We start from the raw sequence: 17,907 nt of genomic DNA on the forward strand, positions 1-17,907 counted from the left end.
CCGTTCCCGGGATTCTCCAGGCAAGAACACTGGAGTGGGTTGCCATCTCCTTCTTCATAGGTAAAAAGTGAAAGTGAAGTGGTTCAGCCACCCCATGGACTGCAGCCTACCAGGCTCCTCCATCCATGGGATTTTCCAGGCAAGAGTACTATATAAACAAATATTTATATATGTAAACAAATGTATATTTATTTATTTATACCTGCCCCTCTGGCCCAAAGTTTAATCCACGATCCCTTGTTGCTTGTAAATATCACATCCCTTGTCGTTAGGGGCTTCCCTGGTGACTCAGACGGTCAAGAATCTGCCTGCAACGCAGGAGACCCTGATTCCATCCCTGGGTTGGGAAGATCCCCTGGAGAATGGAATGGCAACCCACTCCAGTATCCTTGCCTGGAGAATTCTATGGATGGAGGAGCCTGGCAGGCAAGCTACAGTCCATGGAGTCACAAAGAGTCGGACATGACTGAGTGACATGACATAGAGCTTAAGTACTTCCAAATTTGTTTTTCCTTCTTCCTTTGCCTCTAGGAGCCTAGATTCCTTCCCCCGGTCCCTGCCGCCCCCACCACCCCGAGTATAAAGAACAGAGAGGTCTGCTCTGGGATGGTGGCTTTTATTATTTCTTAGTGTTCTGACCTTGGGCAGCTTTCTGTAAAGCAAGATGTCACATTTCATAAAGTTGCCCTGAATGCTGAGGCCTGAGGTATCCCATTTGAAAAATGTCATAGGCAAAGGTGGAGCAGGCCAATGAAGCTCGGTGTCCTGGTCTGTAAGATGGGGTAATTAAGGCCCACCTTCAGTGTTGCTCTGAAGATGAGATGAGAGTTTCCTGAGAGCCCTGCTTATAGTCGTGTGTCAGTAAATATTCATTGTCCTCCCTGCCGACAGCCTCTTGGTATCCACACCTGAAGACCCTGACTGGACAAAGGCTTCATTCATTTCATTCAGCAAACACTTCCTGACATCTTAAGAGCCTCTAGAGGGAAGACAGCTAAAGGTACAGGGAAGACCAGGTCCTGGTGAAAAGACAGATCTGATCCCGGGATCTCTGCCTCCACAGACCCCACAGCCCAAGGGGAATTGTAATTCGATGGGATTCTAAGGAGCGTTGAGAGGAAATTCCTAGTTAACCTCAACTGAGTCCTTCTATCTGACAGTCCTGTGCCAAGAGCCCTACATGCACTGTCCCACTGCACCCCTGAAATAAGACTAGGAAGCCGATGGTGCTATTATCCTCATTTTATTGATGGATAAATCAAGGCTTTCAGAGGTTAAAAACTCACCCAAAGCCATAGAGCTAGTAAGTGGTGGAACCTGGTCTCAAACAGTTCCTTCCGGTTCACCCTCCTGGCTTCGGTGGCATGAAACTGGGGTCCTGAAAAAGGTGTGCGGTGTGGCCCAGGGTGAGTGAGAGAAGTGGGTTTGAACCCAAGACAGCTTGAGCCTCAGCCGTAGCACTTAACCACACACAGTGATGCTTCATGGATTCCAGCAACTTGTCACGTCATCTAGGCCTGTCGAGGTCTCTTCTGGGAGAAGGCAGCTTTTTCAAAACTGTGCACATGCATTGCTTCAGTCGTGTCCAGCTCTTTGTGACTCCATGAACTGTAGCCTGCCAGGCTCCTCTGTCCATGGGATTTCCCAGGCAAGAATACTGGAGTAAGTTGCCATGTCCTTTTCCAGGGGATCTCCTTGACCCAAGGATCGAACACGGGTCTCCTGCATTGCAAGTGGATTCTTTATTGCTGAAACTCTTGGGAAGCCCTCTTCAGAAATACTGGTGGATATAAAATGGAGAGAGAGATGTGAACATGATGGGAGAGACTCGCTTCTCCGCGTGCTGGTATTTAGCCTCCAACAGGGCTGATGGCCCATGGCTCAGCAGTAAAGAATCTGCCTGCAATGCAGGAGACTTGCAGGAGTTGTAGGTTTGATCCCTGGGTTGGGAAGATCCCCTGGAGAAGGAAATGGCAACCCACTCCAGTATTCCTGCCTGGAAAATCCCATGGGCAGAGGAGCCTGGTGGGCTACAATGTATAGGGTCATAAATAGACACGACTGAGTGGCTAAACAACAACAAGGGCCCATGCAGCTGGGGAGGTGAGTAGAATAAAGAAAACACCCGATCAGGCAGCCTGACCTTCAGTGCTGGCGTCAGGTTCAACACAATAGGCTCTTCCCTGTGGGAGGAACCTTGAGATTCACGGTCTTGATTTCCTTCTCATGGCTTCTTTAACTGTTGATAAAACTACAGAGCTTATTTAAAAATACAGTGATCTGCTGTCTAACCTGTGCATTTTGGAGAACATCAGGTCAGGTTTGAGGAAAAGATCAGGGCACCCAGAGAGCCCAAACTATCCCCTGCCCCTTGAGAGCCCGTGGCAGCATCTGGATGGGAGAGCCTGCCAGGCACCCCAGAGGGAGGGGCCATGCTTCTAGCATCAAGGCTGTGACGTAGGAAGATACACACGGTCTGGTAGAAAAGATGTGCATCAAGCAAGTGATCCTAACTCAGAGTGAGCCATGGTCGTTAGAAGAGCCCAGAAGAGGAGCTTCAAACCCAAACTGGGGGCACGGGGATGTGAGGGAGTGGTCATGAAAGGCTTCCTGGAGAAGGTGACTTCTCGTCTGAGTTAACCAGTGAAGGGGTGAAAAATTCCTTCAGTGCAGAAGGAAACAACAGGTGCAGAGCTGTGAATGTGAGAGAAGCAGTGAGCTGTTTCAGGAGAGGTTTACAAATAGCCTGTTAACCTTGGCACCTTCTTAAAGAGGGCAGTGAAGACATGTGGGTACAGCCCTGGGGTGGTGAGCTCAGGTCCAGTGGTGAGGGTCTTGTCCTGTGGGCCGAGGGGAGCCATGGAAGGTTCGATGGCAGGGGAGCAACCTGGAGCAGGGGTGAGCAAATGGGCTGGGACCCCAGGATTGGCCGTGGGCTGGGTCTGGATGTCCACTGATGAGAGCCTGAGCTGAGGGGGTTACAGCGGGAGCAGTGAAAATCCCATGGGGGCAGAGTGGGAGCCAGAGTCTAGCGATCTTGGCTGAGTTGTTGAACCTGCAGAAGCGGAAGAATGCAAAGGTGATCCCCAGCCGCCTGCTCCGATGGATGGGGCGGGTGGTGCTGGCAGCAGCTGGTGATGCCGAGATCAGGAGCACAGGAGAGGGACCTGATTGTGGGCTGGGTGGCGGGGAGGCGGTAGGTTCAGCTCCATACCTATTGCATTTGAGCGGCAGAGGCTTGAAGTCCAGGGAGGAGGTGGAGGCTGGTTCTTTCAAACCTCTTCGTCATCAGGGAGCTCACCATTTCGCAAGGCGGTCTGCTGCAGAACATGGCAGGAAGGAGGGTTTCCTGGAGTTGCACCGACGGTCCTCTCGGTCCCTCCTGGTCTTGGCCCCCATTCTTCCTCCTAAAGCCCCATGGAGTAAATGTGCCCCTTCTTCCTCCATCCTTTGGCCTTTGAATGCAGCTGCAGTGCTTTGCCCATCACTTTCTTTCCAGAAAATTCCCCAAGAGGAGCAAGGGAAGCCACGAGGAATCAGACCGCCAAAGTCTGGAAGGAACCTCGGGAGATCATTTATAAAATGAAGGAGCCTCCTTTTTCAGAGAAACTGAGGCCCAGGAAGGGGGACTTTCCCAGGTCACAGAGTGAGTTAATGACCCAACAGGGAACAGTTCTTCAGTCTAGGACCATCTACTACACCACTTGCTGCTGCTAAGTTGCTTCAGTTGTGTCCGACTCTGTGCGAACCCATAGACGGCAGCCCACCAGGCTCCTCTGCCCATGGGATTTTCCAGGAAAGAGTACTGTTGGGTGTAATTTCTGAGCTATGAATTGTGTGGGCAGACTAGGAAAGCTGGTCATCAGGCATGTGGTGGCTTTCAGCTGGACTCCTAGCCACACACTGCTTCTTTAATCCCTTCCCCTCACCTGTCTCCTTCCCAGGCTTACAGCATCAGTCCTTTGCTTGCCCCTGTAGTAGCACAGTTTCTAAACCCCTCACCACCCAGGGAAGCCACAGAGAGTACTGACTAGCCCTAGAGGCGACAGGGGAAGCTCAGCATCTATAGCACCAGTGTGACCCCCCCACCCATTCCACGTGTCCCTCCTCTGGACCCAATCCAGCTGATCAGCTCAGCCTGGCCGTCACCCCCCTCCTCCCCCCTGCTTTCCTTCCATGGATGCAGCCCATCCAGCACACCGCAGACTCCTGCTGAACTGAATTCCACCTCCTCCACTCACTCACACACACACACACACACACACACACAGACACACACAGACACACACTCAGACACACACACACCCCCACCCACCCACCCCCTGATAGGTAAGGTTCCTTGTTGATCTGGGACTTGACCTAACCATTTATGGGTCAGACCACTTTTGAAAAGGGCAAGAAGGTGATAATGGAAAGAAAAAAAGCTCCTTGACAAGCAGAAAGCTTTCCCAGGACAAGCTCTGCCCTGAGGTGGACACAGCTCTACATTGAGGGGAAAGCCGTGTACCCAGGAAAGATCCACTGTGGCTGCGGCCAACCATCTCTGAGCGGTCTGTTCGAATTTTACAGGCCAGGACTCCGTCTAATCCATCTCCGGTCTCCATGTCATGCACAGGCCTTATAGAGAATGACCTCCGTGAGGGGAAGGAAAGCAGAGAAGCAGGGAGGAGGGAAGGGAGAAAAGAAGGGCTGTGTCTCTTCCTTCCCGCCTGCCTTTCTGCCTGCCTTAGTGCCCAGACACACAGCACAGTCTAGGCTGCAGCTTGCTGTGGACACCTTTCACAGGCAGATGCTCATTGACACATACCCCAGGTTCATCTGCCAAGAATGATGCAGCCTTAGAATTAAGACGGGACTCTCCCCACCTCCCCCTCCCGTTTGTCACTTGGGGACACTGGGGCTCAGAGAGGTTAAGTGCCTTGCCTATGGTCACGCAGCAATTAGCAGCCAATAGAGACGAGCACAAGAATGCAGTCTGGGCAAACGTATATTGGGAGAGCGTTCTTGCAGGTTCAGATGGTGGCCCCGCCAAGTCCTTCGTTCGCACGCTTAGAACAGATAGCTCTTGAGTTGCGGTGACTCTGAAAATACCCTAGCAGAGCTGCTTACACCTCTCCCGGACAGACTCTGACCCTGCGCCTCCCTCCACACCTGGTTGAGGCAGCAGAGGGCTGCTCACCCGCACCCTGCCCTAAGAGAGCATTCCTCGCTGGGATGAGGAAACCTGAGTGCGTTTGAATGAAGCCTGGGCCTCCTGGTTCACCTGATTACCGCCCTAACACTTCACTTTAAAAGGCAGGAAGTGGGGGACAGCCCTCTGAACCCCCTGAAAGCTGCCCCTCGGGCCCCAGGCCCTCAGAGGGGGGCTCCATCCTCTCCCCCACTACCCCATAGCTCCCTGCTCTGGGTGCCCGGGCTCCACCCCATCCTGCTGCCTCAGGAGCCCATGTTTCTCAACCTGTGGGTCTCTGCTGGCGCCAGCCCCCTCCCCTTGAAACCCCTCCACCCTGTCCCCGCCTCAGCATCTAGTCTAAGGTCTCGCTTTTCCTAGAAGCTTCCTCAGACCACCAGACCTGTAACTTTGTGAGATGAGGCTCACTGTCCTGCAGCAGGGCCTCGGAGGATGGGAGCTGGGGGTGGCCTCAGCCTCTCTTCCCTCCCTCCAGTCAGTGCCCTGTGCTGCTGAAAATTGGCCAACCCCTCCTGGAAGCCAGCAGCAAGGGAGCTCAGGCGATTCAGTCCTTGGTGGTCACATCCTGTGACCGAGAGGGAGTGAAACTGGGGATGGGGGTGGAAGCAAACAGAATAAAACCTGCTCTTAACTGTTCACCCGCCCTAGACTAACCCCAGCTAGACTCACCACTGACTGGATGCCTTTAGGGTCACCGGGTCCCATGCCTGGCTAGCTTTTCTGGCCCCTCCTGCCAGTCATTATAAGAACAGAAAGCAGCCCCTCCCGCATTTCCAGACAGCCCTGTTTGGAAAACCACTACCCTGTACAACGGGGCTTTTGCATTAGTTTAGACACTGTCCTTTCTTCACTGTTTCTCACATGTGCATGCGTGCTCAGTGCTGTAACCCCATGCCCTGTAGCCCACCAGGCCCCTCTGTCCATGGGATTCTCCAGTCAAGAATACTGGAGGGGGTTGCCACTTCCTCCTGCAGGGGATCTTCCCGACTCAAGCATTGAACCCACATCTCTTGTGTCTCCTGCATTGGCAGGTGGATTCTTTACCACTGAGCCACACAGACCAGCTCTTTAATAGTCTGAGCGTTCACCCAAAGTTTTGTCCTGACTTCATGAACAAGAGAGCAGAAACAACCCCAGTGTGACCTCAGGGCACTCCTTTATTTTTGTTTTACTTTTTTAATTACTTTAATTGGAGACTACTTTACAATATTGTAGTGGTTTTTGCAGACAAATGGATAAGAAAGCTGTGGTACATATACACAATGGAATATTACTCAGCTATTAAAAAGAGTGCATTTGAATCAGTTCTAATGAGGTGGATGAAACTGGAGCCTATTATACAGAGTGAAGTAAGTCAGAAAGGAAAACACCAATACAGTATATTAATGCATATATATGGAATTTAGAAAGAGGGCACTCTTTTTTACTCCCCATCAAGAGTGCCAGAGAGCAGCTTCAGCCTGCTGCCCTGCTCTGCCGGGAGTTGGTGATGGACAGGGAGGCATGGCGTGCTGCAGTCCATGGGGTGGTAAAGAGTCAGACACGACTGAGCGACTGAACTGAACGACTGGATCCCTGTGTATTCATTCTGTGGCAGTGCTTCCTCCTCCTCCCCATCTGTGAGCACCGCCTAGAGTCCCTGCACACTGGTCAAGACTCGGCATGGTCAGCACAGCGGTTGGAGTGAACGGAAAGCATGTGTTCAGGGAGGGGAAGGAATGGGCAGAGAGAAGCACACAAAAACGCAGCCCTGACCCCTTGCTCAGACCAGCAGTTCCCATCTGGATGTTGCAATTTTTATTCCTTCTGAGGCAATAAGAATACGCTGATAGTTATCTCTGACTCTTACGCTGGGCCCTACGGTTTGCAAGGCAATTTCCTAGACATCTGACAGGAAGCCGAAGCTCAGAGAGGTGCAATGAATTGTCCAGGATTACATAGGTTGAAAATGGCAACCCACTCCAGTGTTCTTGCCTGGAGAATCCCAGGGACAGGGGAGCCTGGTGGGCTGCCATCTCTGGGGTCGCACAGAGTCAGACACAACTGAAGCAACTTAGCAGCAGCAGCACATAGCTTGAAGGAGACAGAAACAGAGGCTGGAAGTCAGGTCATCAGATCCCAGCTGCTGACGGTGGTGACAGAGCTCTGTGGCCTGTCTAACTCGGCCGGGGAGGTCAAGGTTCATTAGCTAAGCTCTCCGCACCGCTACTGTACAGCCTGAGTCAGTGGTAGTTGATGGCATTTTAATGGAAGCCAAATCACTCTTTCTCTTGGCATTCTCAGGCCGCTGGAGTTTTTGTGTTTTATCATAATTAAATACCATCATCTTTCATATCTGCCAGTCTTTAGGGCCCGATGAATGACTGCAACACACACTGGGTCGTCATTAACTCCACAGCCAGGAGACCTTCAGACACCTGGCGGCTGTTTCTCGGGGTTGGAGGTGGGTGTCCAGCCTGGCGCCCTTTCTCAGAGCCGCCGTTGGCCCAGATCATAGGGCTGTTGACACATTCGGAGTCTTTGCCTGAGCCAAAACTCCGGAAATTTATGTCTTTGTCTCATGAACATGCTCTTATAAAAGGATAGCAGCATGTTTCACTGAAGTTGTGCTAGCTGTCAGGATTCCCGAGGCTGATCTGGGTCCTACCTGCAGCTAGCCCCACCTGGTTCATCCTCCATGTGGCAAACAGGATCTGCCTCAAACACGAGTGTGATCTCAGCCCCCTGCCTCAAAGCCCAGCAGGGCGCCCTCTCACCCTCCCAGTAGAGGCCAGGTTCTTCTGTTTGGCATCTCCGGGCACCCAGCACACACAACTCCTTCCAGTGTCTCCTCCTGGCCTCTTGCCAGCGCCCCCTCGCAGCCACCCCACACTGGTTAAAGAAGTGCCCCAGGCAGCCTCCTGCGTGTCTGCTGGCGCCCTCTCCTCCCTGCCCCCCGTCTGGCTCTCTCTCGACTCTGGACCTCCATACCTGCATCACCCAATGCCCAGAATACCCCATAAGACACAGGACACACATCACTTGTCATGAAACCTTCACGACCCTGATAGACTAGCCTGCTTGGTGCTCCTCAGGGCCGAAGTGTAGGGCTAACGGGAATGTGAGAAACAGACACTTGGGGGCCGCTCGCCACATGACAGGCACGGAGGCTTTCCCTGTGTCCACTCCCTCCGTGTATGTAAAGCAGAGTGGTTAAGAGAGTGGACTCTGGGGCCAGATGCCTGAGTTCAGATTCCGGTTCCATCACTCGGTGGTTTAGTAATCTTGGACAAACTTCTTAGCTTTCCTGTACATTAGTGTCCTCATCTACAAATTGAGGAGTAATAATAGGACCTTCTTTACAGAGATGTTATAAATAAAGCGCTTAGAGCAAGTCACATAGCAAGTGCCCAATAGATGTTAGCTATTATCATCTCCTCGTAATTACTGTTTTGCATAGTATCTGTGGGTGTGTCTCTTGTTTTTACTAAACTGTGAGCAGCTCAAAGGCAGGGTCCGGATTTGTTTCAGCCCTGGATCTCTGTGTATTCATTCTGTGGTAGTCCTTTCTCCTCTTCCTTTCATTGCATTACTATTAAACACTCACTCTATAGATGAGGAATTAGAGGCTCAGAGAACTTGAGTGATTTGCCCCAAAACACATAGCCTGTCAGAGACAGAGTAAAGGCTGAACCTCAGTCTGGGAGGCTCCGGAACTCTGCTCTGGCCCCTCCTGTCACTGAAGAGAACCACGTTTCTGCCAGGCATATGCCTACTCTTTCTCTCTGAAGACTTTCTGCTTGGGCACCCCTGTTGTAAATGCTGTAATCATCACAGTGACAGTTTAGCTCTTTATGACTTACCCATTCAGCATGACTTTACCGTAACGGTAGGATTAATAGTTGCTTTTCTTTTTTTCTTTTTGGCATTATTGCGTTTCAGGCACCTTATGTACGTGATCTCGTTTGTGTCTCATCATTGCCCTATAAGATAAGCATTATCTCCATTTAATTGATACGAAAACTGGAGGTAGTGACACAGGGGAAGTGCCTGTGTTGAGGTCTGTCGCGTGGTGAGTGGCCCACAGGTGTCTGCTCCTCAAATCCTTGTTAACCTCACACCGTGGCCCCGATGGAGCGCCAAGGAACACAGAGCGGGCTGCCAGCCTGTCAGGGTAGGGAAGGGCTCACGACACGTGACCTGTGCCCTATGTCTTAAGGGTATCCTGGGCATTGGGTGATGCATCTGTGGAGGTCCAGAGACAAAAGAGACGGTGAAAGTGGGGAAAGCACACGGGAAACTCCAGAGAAGTCAGGTATCATGATCAAGGTCACACAGCTTACCCATGGCGGAGCCAAACCCTGAACCCAGGGCTGTCTGACATCCAAGCCTCATCTCCTCCTATTACCTACTGCTCTGCCTGGGGCCCTCAAGAAGCCTCATCGTGGTCTCAGTTCAGGGAGGTGCAGCCCAGAGGCACCAGTGTTCAGGAATTTTGTGCATAGAAATGAAAGATGTATGAGGTGTTGGAGGGAACCAGCAACTGTAAATATTTGTGGGAACTCACAGGAAGCAAAAAAACCTTCCCGGAAATTCAGGCTTGCAAAACTCAGATAGGCAGGTGGCCTTTCCTGACAGAGGCGTGCAATGTAACAGTAAAAGTGACTTGTATCTGGGTTGATTTGGACACATACTCGATGGCTGGATCTACGAAGAGAGGGTGTAAACTGGGATTACAGCACAGCCTTGCGAATGTACCAGTCTTACCCCCAGGTAGCAAGGGGTCCACCCACCTGCTTGGCTGTCCCCTCCCCCTTCCCACATTCCACAAATATTTCCCGGGGATGGGGGTTGTGAGTGGAACATGGGCCTTGCCCTCCAGGCACAGCTAAGGGCTCACTGTGCATTTGGGCATCCTCCAGAAAGGGGTGACGCAGGGAAGTGTACATCCTTCACTGTGCGCAGACCAAGGCCAGGAAGGTGACATGAGTTATCGGAGGGCATCCCCCAGTGAGAAGGAATCAGGAACGCATTCTCCTCTTAGGCCATCTCTGTCTCATACCAGTCAAGCCACTGAAAGAGGATTCGGTACACGCTGAATGAGTGAATGGGTTCTGAGTTCCCTCTAAAACTGAGAGTGTAAATGGGGAGGATAAGGGAAGGGAAGAAGGCCTGTCTGCAGGCTCTCCCCCTCTGTCTTCCCTCCTGGCCACGGGAGCCACTCAGCCCAGAGTCTCCGTTCAGATCAGAGAAACGTTTGCTCCTTGGGAAGGTCATGTCTCTGAGTATACATCCACTGCCAAGCCCCAAGCACAAAGCCTTTCTATAGGACACCTGGAAAATGTCAGAATCCCCTTTCCTAGTGTTCTCAGAACCAAAGGGAAACAGAGCCCCCAGCAGAAGCCGCTGGAACTCTGGCTCCAGGCAAGAAAGTCAAGGACTGGCTTGCCCCATGGTCTAGAGAGCTCAGGTGGTCTGCTGTCAGTTTTGGCCTGCAAATAAGCTTCACACTGGCCTTATCCCCCTGGATAGACTGTCCAGGCCACTCACACAAGCCATTCGCTCAACAAACCTATATTGAGCATCTGTTTGTTTATGGAAGCTGTGATCAACAACCCAGAGGGAACAGGGAATTTATACCCACTACAGGAAGGAAGGACATAAGTAGGCATGCTCTGGGAGATAAGGAAAAGGTGCACCGTCCAGGTTACCTGCTGTTAGCATTCAGTGGAAGAAAAGGGAACTTTGGGGAAGATAGATCAAGGAAGACTTTCTAGACAAGGTGGCAGTTGAGCTGAGCTGCAAAAGATAGAGTGGGTTTGGACCAGAGAATTCCTCACCTCCACAAGAAAATTTCCTTTTAGAAGCTGACACTTGAAAGTTCATCATTTCAGGACTCTTGACAGTTATCAAGCCAGAGCCCAGCATTCCACTCAGTCACGAAGCTGGGGTCTATAGGCTTACAGTCCAGCCTGTCCTGTCCCAGACGTTAGACGCTTGCTCTCTCTTCACCGAGGGTCTTTTTCCTGCCTTTGGTTACAGACTGAGATGGTCAAGCAGCTATCTGTGTTGTATGCAAAGGCACCATGGTTTGGTAGACAGAATAACGACTATGGGTTAATAAGGACCACTCACTCGTTTTGCAAGCCTCAGTTTCCTCTCATGTAAAATGGGAATGATAATGAGACTGCCCTCTAGGGGCGGTCGTGAGCATTAGGAAAGTTACCGTGTTGAAAGGACACGCAGTATGTACTCAAATACGTGGCAGCAACTATTAATATCCATTAGGTGAGATGCCAGGGGAAGGCTGACTGCTAAGGACACGATGGGGCAAGGACCAGGTCAGCCTTCTCTGCTGGCCTCCTGATTACCACTGGGCAGAAGTGCCCTGAACTGGGAGGCCAGGGATAGGGAGGGGCACTCAAGCCGCCCAGGAGGCTGCGTCTCCTGCTGGCTTCTATATCCAGGCTCCAAATGTCTCAATTAAAGTGCTGCCTGAGAGCAGGTGACCAAAACAAATGAACCTCCACAGTCTCGCTTTCCAGCTTCCTTGGTAGCTTAGACAGTCAAGAATCTGCCTCCCATGCAGGAGGTCCAGTTCAATCCCTGAGTCAAGGAGATCCCCTGGAGTAAGAAATGGCAACCCGCTCCAGGATTCTTGCCTGGAAAATTTCATGGACAAAAGAGCCTGGCAGGCTGTAGTCCATGGGATCTCAAAGAGTCAGACACATGAGCCCACGTGCACGCATGCACATACCACATACACATTCTCGCTTTCTCTCTGGTCCAAGGCCATGTTTTCTCTGAGTGGGACACTCTGCCTGTTCTACTGGCTCCCAGGATCTCTCCCTTCCCATCAAGGAGCATCTCTGTCAGACCAGGACCACCACATATGGCACGTCTTCAGAGGGCACCATTCATGTTCTGTGGCCTTCTTGGAGACCATCTTCACTGGAGTTGAAATGTTAGCTACTGTGTGGCCCCAGCAGAGCTCTTGGCCTCTGAGGCAAAGGTGTGGCCAGACTGGAGGGTATGGGGAGGGAGCTGATGACAGATGAAGCTGGAAAGACAGGTGTGGATCAAATTCCAAAGAGATTGGTAGACGGGTGTGGGTTTTATCCTGAAAATAGCAGTTAGTAGTAAGGAATCCTTATCTGCTCCAATGGGTTTCTGTTTCTCTTCCCTTGTATTGCTACCCAGCCTCACTCCCACCAGATTTGCTTTGTAACTCGTTGGCATAAAGGACCGGGTTACCTAAAAAGCAGAGCATCTTCTGCTAAGAATAGTCATATCACTGATAGTGCCTCACTCTTGATTGTGATGGTTTCCAGGAAGCTGTCTCCTGAGCCAAGGAAAAGCACAGTCTTTGCAATATCATACCCACCCGGGTTTAGGATCCTGTACTCACAAACTCTCAGTCCCCTCTGTGAGGTGCAGCATTCTCAAGAGGAACGAATGACGTGGACTGCTTTGTAAACTGTGAACTTCAGGTGTATTTCCTTCCCATCGACTGGCTCATTTGATATCACTGTGGCTTTGTGGTTCCCTTACTGAACTCTTTTCCCCATTTTACAGTTGAGAAAACTGAGGTGCAAAGAGGTTATGTGACATGTCCATGGTTATCTTGGTCTTAGATCTTTCTCTTTTTAAAAGCATTTTTGTTGGAGTATAGTTGATTCACAATGTTGTGTTCATCTCAGGCGTGCAGCAGAGTGAATCAGTTACACATGTACGTGGATCCACTCTTTCCCCTGTAGGTCACTACAGAGTTTTGAGTATAGAGCTCCCTGTGCTAAACCGTAGGTCCTTATCAGTTATATATTTTACATACGTATGTATGTCAGTCCCAAATGTAAATTGGTACAAACTTTATGAAGAATAGTATGGAGTTTCCTTAAATAAGCGTAGAACTACCATTTGATTCAGCAGTTCACTCCTGGGCATATACCTGGAGAAAACCATAATTTGAAAAGCTATGTGCATCCCAGTGTTGATTATAGCACTGTTTACAATAGCCAAGACACAGAAACAGCCTAAATGTGCCTTGACAGAGGCATGGATGAAGATGTACGTATACTTACCTGGCAGGGGAGATCCCATCATCATGAGGATTTGGTACATATATCCAGTGGAATATCACTCAGCCATAAAAAAGCCTTAGGCCTTTTGAAACTGAGGCAGTAGCCCCGATGACCTCTGAATTACCTTCAAGGCCAGTCTTCCCTCTTCTTGGAGAATGTGCTATTCATTCACAGGACAATGAAGCTAATGTGCCAAATAGCTTCATTGTCCTATTCTGTAGAATTTAACTTTGACAGCTGTCCTGCATTCGGTCTCAGTCGCTGTTGACTCAGATTGGCAGTGTTCCTTCTGGGGTGGCTGGCTAGGTCCATGGTTCACACCCACATACATCTTCTTACCAAATTTTCCATCAGCCCCACCCATGGTGTTCTCTTCTGTACGTGCTTTCTCTTTTTTTGCAATATGGGCAGGCTGAGAATTTTTCAAATCTTTTTGCTTAACAGTTCTTTCTTCATTTCTCTGTTCTCCTATTTTACTCTAAGCTGCCAGGAGGAACCAAGCCACTTCTTTAACACTTGGCTTCAGGATCTTCTCAGCAAAATATCTAATTTTTTTGGCTCACAACTTCTACCTTCCACAAAACACTGGAACGTGAGCATAAGTCAGCCAAATTCTTTGCCACCATGTAGCAAGGATCACCTTTTCTCTAGTGTTCCAGTAACATGCTCCTCCTCATTTCTGAGGCCTCATCAGAATTGCCTTTAATGTCCATTATTTCTATCAACATTCTGTACATGTGTGTTTCTGTATTCCCTAAGAATATGGATGGTTTCTCTACACATCTTTTTTTTTTTTTCCTGAGCTCTCTCCAGAATCACATCTAACAGTCCCCCCACAGCAACATAGTCTTTTTTTTTTTTTTTTAGCATGCACCTCAAAACTCTTGCAGACTCTACCCATTACCGAGTTCCAAAGATACTTCCACATTTTTTAGATATTTGTTCCAGCATCATCATACTGTTGATTACCAGTTTCTGTCTTAGTCAGCTTGGGCTGCTAAAACAAAGTACCATAGACAAGGTAATTTAGACCACAAGCATTTATTTCGCATAGTTCCAGAGTCTGAGAAGTCCAAGATGAAGGTGCAGGCAGATTCAGCGTCTGGTGAGAGGCCTCCTCCTGATATGAGGATGGCCACCTTCTTGCGATGTCTCCACGTCGTGCAGAGAGAGAGAGTGCTAGCTCTCTGGGCTCTTTTTCTAAGGGCACTAATCCTGTCGTGAGGACTCCACCCTCGTGTCTTTATCTCAACCTTGTTACCTCCCAAGAACCCCACCTACAGATACCATTGATTTGGGGTTAGGTGTTCCACTTAGGAATTTTGAAAGTGAAAGTCACTCAGTCATGTCTGACTCTTTGCTACCCAATGAAATAGTCATGGAATTCTCCAGGCCAGAATACTGGAGTGGGTAGCCATTGCCTTCTCCAGGGGATGTTCCCAACCCAGGGGTCAAACCCAGGTCTCCCGCATTGCAGGCGGATTCTTTACCAGCTGAGCCACCAGGGAATTTTGGAGGGTCTAAATGTGCAGTCCACAACAATGGTTATGAGATTAATAAGTGGCAAAATCTAGAATAGAACCCAGTTTCCTGACCTTCTTTACCCTCATAATACCCTTCCTGTGAGCATAGCTGAGCGGATGTTACTTTAAGATGGTACTCCAACACTCCAAGTAATTAGAAGGAGTAAATAAAATATAAATATTTATATATAAATAAAAATTTATATGAATATATATACTGCTACTGCTAAGTCACTTCAGTCGTGTCCAACTCTGTGCGACCCCATAGACGGCAGCCCACCAGGCTCCCCCGTCCCTGGGACTCTCCAGGGAAGAACACTGGAGTGGGTTGCCATTTCCTTCTCCAATACATGAAAGTGAAAAGTTAAAGTGAAGTCACTCAGTCGTATCCGACTCTTAGGACCCCATGGACTGCAGCCTACCAGGCTCCTCTATCCATGGGATTTTCCAGGCAAGTAATTGCTTCATCTGTAAAATGAAATGCACACAATACCTGCTTGTAGTGGGTTGTGAGGATTAGCTGAATTAACACAAGTAGGCTCAGAATAGTGCCTGGCACATAGTTAGTGCTCCAGAAGTGTAAGTGGTGCTTTTTAACTGCCACCCCCACCCCAGACACCAGCATGGCTCATTCCCTTTACTCAGAAGCCCATCACTGACCATCTGATCTAAAGTTTCATCACTGCCCCGACATACACAGGCCACAGCCTCCTTCCCGGCTTTGTGTGTTCTCAGATTTATCACCATCTTGGTAAACTACATATATACACATGTATTTGCTGGGCTGTGCTTAGTCACTCAGTCATGTCTGACTTTGCAGCCTCGTGGGCTGCAGCCCGCCAGGCTCCTCTGTCCATGGGGATTCTCCAGGCAAGAATACTAGAGTGGGTTGCTGTGCCCTCCTCCAGGGACTCTTCCCAACCCAGGGATGGAACCCAGGTCTCCCGCATTGCAGGCAAATTCTTTACCATCTGAGCCATCAGGGAAGCCCAAGAATACTGGAGTGGGAAGCCTATCCCTTCTCTAGGGGGCCTTTCCAACCCAAGAATTGAACCAGGGTCTCCTGCATTGCAGGAGGATTCTTTACCATCTGAGCTACCAGGGAAACCCAAACTATATATGTGTGTGTGTGTTATATATATATATATATATATATATATATATATATATATATATATAAATATAATTTACCGAGATGGTGACTATATATGTATATATGGGCTTCCTTGGTGGCTCAGACGGTAAAGAGTCTGCCTGCAATGCAGGAAACACAGGTTCGATCCCTGAGTCAGGAAGATCCCCTGGAGAAGGGAATGGCTACCCACTCCAGTATTCTTGCCTGGAGAATTCCATGGACAGAGGAGCCTGGTGGGCTACAGTCCATGGAGTCGCAAAGAGTTGGCCATGACTGAGCAACTGACACTTTCACTTTCATACATAGATAAGTATGTATATGATTTGTTTAACTCATTTGTTTCGTTTGCTGTTTAATCTTACATATAACTAGTGATATCCAAATCTTATCATGCCTCAGAGTCACCTGGAGGGTTTGTAAGGTCAGATTTCTTGGCCCCACTCAAAGGTTCATGATTCAGTAACTCTGGGTCAAGACATAAGAATTTTCATTTTTAGCAAATTCCCAGGTAATGTTGAAGCTATGGCCGTAGCCTAAAAGTATCAAAGAAACAGTATGAAGTCAGTGACATGTGTTGTTGTTTAGTCTCTAAGTCATGTCTGACTCTTTGTGGCCCCATGGACTGCAGCACGCCAGGCGTCCCTGTCCTTCAATGTCTCCCAGAATTTACTTAAATTCATGCCTATTTATCTGGTCTTTGTTTTCTTTTTTTAATCTTTTCTGTCTGTCTTTCTAACTCAGATGTAAGCTCAGTGAGGACAGGACTTTTGTCTGCTTTGCTCCCCAGCACCTAGAGTAGCAGATACTCAGTAAATGCCTGTCGAGCACTTGTTTATTGACTGCATGATCGTGCCCCGTTGGCCAGTTCCCACGGCTGGCATGGGGCTTCCTGGGTAGCTCAAACAGTAAAGAATCTGCCTACAACGTGGGAGACCTGGATTCTCTCCCTGGGTTGCGAAGATCCCCTGGAGAAAGGCATGGCAGCCCACCCCAGTATTCTTGCTGGGAGAATCCCATGGGCAGAGGAACCTGGCGGGCTACAGCCCATGTGTCGCAGAGTCAGACACGTCTGAGTGACTTGCTCTTTTCACGGCTGGCGTGGCTGCTCCTGTGTGGCCCCCGTGTGGTCCCCGTGGGGCCGTCCCCACCTCGCTGACCATGCGTGTTTGTACCCTAGATCACCCGGGCGGCCTGCAGAACCATTCTCGACTCCGGACACCGCCGCCTCCGCTCTCGCACGCCCACACCCCCAACCAGCACCATGCGGCCTCCATTAGCTCCCTGAACCGGGGCAACTTCACTCCAAGGAGCAACCCCAGCCCGGCGCCCACAGACCACTCGCTGTCTGGAGAGCCCCCCGCCGGCGGTGCGCAGGAGCAGACCCACGCCCAGGACAACTGGCTGCTCAACAGTAACATCCCACTGGAGACCAGGTGCGGGGCGTGGGGCGGGCTGGGGCCCTGAGGACAGGAGACGGCCGGGCTGAGATCCCCGGGGCTCTGAGGCCCTGGCGGGGCTGTGCTGCGTGCCCACCACCTGGCCCGTCCTGAGCAGCAGGGTCCCAGGGATCCGACTCTCTGGCTGCCAGAAAGAAGGGCCGTGGGATGGAGGGGAGAGAGTACTGGGGCTTGGGAATCAAGCAGCTCTTGAGGTTCAGGGCTACCCTGCTGCTCACTGAAGGTGTGAGCTTGGTCAAGCGGCCTCCCCTCTGCGCCTCCCTTTACTACACCACAGGGCTGCTGCTGGATGGAAAGCGCTGTTGTAACAGTAGGTGAGAGCTGCTGTGTCTAAGCAGGCTGGCATGTGGCAGAGAGCAAGCTCCCAGGGTCTGATTTGGGCCCACACCTCCGCATTCCCTTCCGTGATTCGGTCTCCCTCTGCCTGGCGTGGCACCTGCGTGGTGCCATGGGGACCACCTGGGGACCAGGCAGGAGCAGCCAGTGGGTAGGTGGCTGCTCAGTGAGCATCTCCCCTGCCCACCTCTCCTCCTCCCCTGTC

At 50.4% G+C, this 17,907-nt stretch overlaps 1 protein-coding gene across 4 annotated transcripts in view; it reads left to right on the forward strand.

Moving 5' to 3' along the window:
• The window catches only part of TENM4 (teneurin transmembrane protein 4), an 855,551-nt gene that overhangs the window by 575,422 nt on the left and 262,222 nt on the right, over nt 1–17,907 (forward strand). For all 4 annotated transcript variants that reach the window (XM_070365001.1, XM_070365000.1, XM_070365002.1 and 1 more), the window contains one exon: nt 17,087–17,342. In XM_070365001.1, the coding sequence (XP_070221102.1) occupies nt 17,087–17,342 (256 nt within the window). The remainder of the gene's footprint in view (nt 1–17,086; nt 17,343–17,907) is intronic.

This window comes from Bos mutus, chromosome 29 (assembly GCF_027580195.1).
Source record: "Bos mutus isolate GX-2022 chromosome 29, NWIPB_WYAK_1.1, whole genome shotgun sequence".
In the NCBI taxonomy this organism is placed as follows: Eukaryota; Metazoa; Chordata; class Mammalia; order Artiodactyla; family Bovidae; genus Bos; species Bos mutus.